At 31.1% G+C, this 4,187-nt stretch overlaps 1 protein-coding gene across 1 annotated transcript in view; it reads left to right on the top strand.

Annotated features, from left to right (window-relative positions):
* Positions 1-2,841, top strand: part of LOC125050266 (titin-like) — a 103,532-nt gene extending 100,691 nt beyond the window's left edge. Inside the window, exon 10 of the mRNA XM_047649993.1 lies at positions 212-2,841. Within this exon, the coding sequence (XP_047505949.1) occupies positions 212-381 (170 nt within the window). The 3' untranslated portion in view covers positions 382-2,841. The remainder of the gene's footprint in view (positions 1-211) is intronic.
* The last annotated feature ends 1,346 nt before the right edge of the window (positions 2,842-4,187 follow it).

The following is a 4,187-nucleotide window of genomic DNA, read 5'->3' on the forward strand; positions in this document are numbered from 1 at the left end:
AAAATTAGTAAATGCAAATCAAACTGAATTTTTAATACGATATATCGAATCCTATATTATGTTTGTGACCGTGAGTCGTGATTCGTTTAGCAGATATGTCATTTCGAGCGACCATGCACATAAAAATACTGCTATATCACCGGGTAGGAAAAATAATAAATATATTTTCTTCGTATTGTTAAATTAATTTGAAATACGATTTTTTTTACAGAAGTGACAATCATACCTACCTACGACACCGACGTTCTCGGCTATTGGGTAGCGGAGAACGAAGAAGCCCTCGAGAAATATAAAATAGACCTTTCGCCTTCTGCTTCACGGTGCACCATCAACCTACAAGACCATGAGACCTCCTGCGCCGCCTACAGGCTAGAGTTCTAGGTGTCGGGTCTATTTGTTGACTTCTCGTCGAAGAAGTAAGCTTCCCTCTTTTCTGTAAGTGAATCGAGGCCACACGTTGTTAAATTCGTGTAGTCTCGATTCACTAATATTTAGCGCGAGGACACATCCGATGAGAATGTTTACAAATAGATGCTTATATGTGATATACTTTAGACAGACTGTTGTGAAATTTTATTAATTGTAGATATTGTATACTCAGAACATCAAACTATACTCCAGCTTAATATTTCGGACATGAGTCGAATCCTAATGAGACGTCCTCGATCGCATCCATCAATTTTCGACCTAATAACAAAAACGTCCATTTTTTTCTAAACTGTTTTCTAGTAGCAACATAAATACATGCCATTTAAAATCTTATATTTCTGATAAATTTTAGTATTTGGTCTTATACAATCAGTAGTGCTTTTATATACGATTTTTAGCATAACCAGTCCATTTTGTTTAGCCAAAACAACGCTTGTGCGAAAAATCTAAATTTTTGTAAAAATTATTTTGCTATCGCATTGTGAGATTTAAAAAAGAATACGATTTTGAAACGACTCGGCCGCAGCCGCCGGCTTTATACGGACGTGATTACGAACAAATTCGATTAAAATATAGCGACGATCAATACTCATTTGTGAGATTTTCCTGAGCTACATAATTTTTTACGACCAGAGACTAATTGAAATATATAGAGGTCTTCAAAAGACACTGTGCATTATGCACCCATTGTTTGATAGAAGTAATATAATTGTTTCTTCTGATTAGGAAGGCAAAATCTGTTTAATGTTATAATAAGTAAACCTCTGTCAGATAATTAAAAAAATATCCTCATTATTTCTTTAATTATTTCGTCAGATTACATTCGTATAATGCACAAAAATAGTACTAATTGAATATAGCTCGAAATATTATTAGATACGCCCAAAGCCTGCATGGGACTTCTAATGAGTATCGAGTAATTAAAAATGAATTCATAGATAAGTTCGTGCCACTACTGAGAAAAGTTTTCACCGATACAGGATGTTATTATAATTTTGAAGTCATTAATAATTCACCTAAGTGATGTAATGTGCGTCTTTACATCGGTGAATCTTACCTTGGAATGTTCAAGATCAGTTTTTGCCTTTCTAAACATTTAACGAGCCTAAGACGATAGAGCTTAATTCATAATATAAAAAGGTTTATTAGAAATACTAAATACAGCTGAGTTGTGTTGATATTTAATTTATATATACCATCTCTAATACCTATTAGATATACAGTTTTGGTGTTTATTAAATTTATTTCGTGTTATGGTGACTCATCAAACATTAGAATCTCTAACCTTTTTTTACAGTTAAAATTAAATTCAATAAACAAATTTCTAGTCGAGTCCCAAATATAAAAATATAGATACATAGTATTATAATACGTTCCTATTTGCATTGATTTTTGACATAAATAATTTTGTTATTAAATATTTATTATTGGTGTAACGTATTCAACGTAATTCCTCTATATTGAGTGTATAGTGCGAATGGTGAGCGAATGGTCATTATACCGTCTAGTCTAGGACATAAGCTTGGACTGTTCTCATAATAATATAAAAAGTCTCCATAATTTCATTTTTGCCAATGAAAATAAACCTTTAAGTCAATTATTTTAAGTCATCCGTAGCGTTAAGCTAATCTTATGAAACTACTATTGCTTTCTTTGCCAAACCTACCTATAGAGAACTTTCTGTATATTACACGCACCAGCACAATGTATTTATGTTTAAAAACGAACGTTTGTAAGGACAAAACTACTATTAATTCTATAAATACTATATATTTTTATGTACGAATAACAGTTTATTTATAATTATTTTTCTTATATGGCTATAATATATTGCGTGTTGACTTGTGTGAGTGATAGTATTTTGCTTATAACAATTGGACCGGTACAGAGGGTGACTAACTTGCGTGAGATGGAATATCCGGTCATCGGCTGCTAGCGATACATCATCCAACAACAGTTATAAGATCACAATTCCCCTAGCATTTTTTTTACTAGATATAAATGTTCCAAATCGATCTCACTTCTGGCTGAAGGCTTTTTATTGCTTTCATATGTGGAGATGATGTATCGGAAGTAGTTGAAGACAAGCTTTATGAGTGCTAGTTTTAGCCTTTTCCTCTCGGATGTCTAATAATTTCAGTTGGCTTTTTAGCCGGACCCGAGATTTACTATTGTATTTATAGCTAGAAGTCTAATTAATGCATATTATTAGGAATATTAAAATGTTGTTAATTAAGAATTGTATCAGCTTAGAAAACATCAATAGCTCTGAATAAAGTCATTATTAAAATTATTAAATGTTGCATTTTTCAAACGCGTGTGTTAGTTTTGTCTGCTGTTACAAAATTAATTATATCTATATCAAAGTTAATTATAATGTTGTATTAATGTTCAGATATCCGAAAGGGTGTTTTTAATTAAAATAAAAAAAGGATTTTGTTCCTATTGCTTCGTGTTTTATGTATAAAAGATTTGTGGGAAGACCATTGTGTAGATAGGTTAAAACCGGGATGTAGATATTGTTCGATAGAGTGGGAGATGTGGTGCTAACAACCGATTGTGCTAGGTTATTGGCCGTTAATATGGCGAATTTGGTGCGTACAGATACAATACTATTTTCAGCGAAGCATTAAGTGAAACTCAGGATAAAGCATTGATTTCTATACGCACCAATGTTCGTCACTTGGCTGACACGCTTAATGGTAAGAATGGCTGCTTAAGTGATATTTGATATGAAATTGTTTTAATTTTTGCTATGTTTAATAATTTAAATAATGATATTAGTCCCTATGTGGATGTTAGTTATCTGTAACTATTATTGTATTATGTAAATTAAAATGATAAAAAAAGATTCATTGTATCAGTCACGTCGCTATTCCCCATTCAGCGTGTTTGGTGATGTATAAGAGATTAAAGTAAATAAAATATAAAAAATAATTGTGTTTTATTTATTTCCTTTAGATGTAAGATTCTACTTTAAGTCTACTACGAAAGCAATTTCTAGGCAACTTTCATTGAATTGCGGCAATATCTTAATCAAGAGATAGAAATTTTAACTCAAACAAAAAATTATTAGAAAAAACTGTATTTCAGTGCCGTAAATAAATATGTGAAAATATCACATCAAAATGTCTCATAAGAACTTCCGGCCTTTTCTATATAAAAAATGAATACGCAATATACTTATGACTCTTAAGTCACAATTCTGAGGTAATACTTCTTTTTAAAAATTTGCTACATCCATTTTAGGGAAACAAAGTAACTTTGGGTGAAACTATATAGAGTTTCTTTACATGGCGTCGGTAGTGCTAAAAAAATTAAGAAACTACGAAACATGGACCCAAAAATTATGGATTTTTTATTAACTACCAATAAGATGTTTACATTTACATTTAGAGAAATTTACTCACACCTTTTAGTGAAGGTGTGAATAAATTTATAAATTTAAATTTAAAAATTAGGTAATGAAGAAGAATTTTTTGAGAACAAATAAAAAATCGGTGACTCAAGCCTCTTGGTTGGCTTTCTGTATACAGTATGTTTTTGTATAACTTTGCTTCTTATTGGCAAGTAGATTGGGTCTAAGGATTTCCTACCGATAAACTTACTACTATACTACTTTTAAATTCATTTGGACACATCAATATCCACCAAAATATATATAAGAACATATACTGAAAACAATTGGTGATACCTATGGTTTTGTTTTTTTGACACCGTAATTTAGTATGTGTACATAAAGTAAATAAAATACAAAA

This window comes from Pieris napi, chromosome 6 (genome assembly GCF_905475465.1).
Source record: "Pieris napi chromosome 6, ilPieNapi1.2, whole genome shotgun sequence".
Taxonomy (NCBI): domain Eukaryota; kingdom Metazoa; phylum Arthropoda; class Insecta; order Lepidoptera; family Pieridae; genus Pieris; species Pieris napi.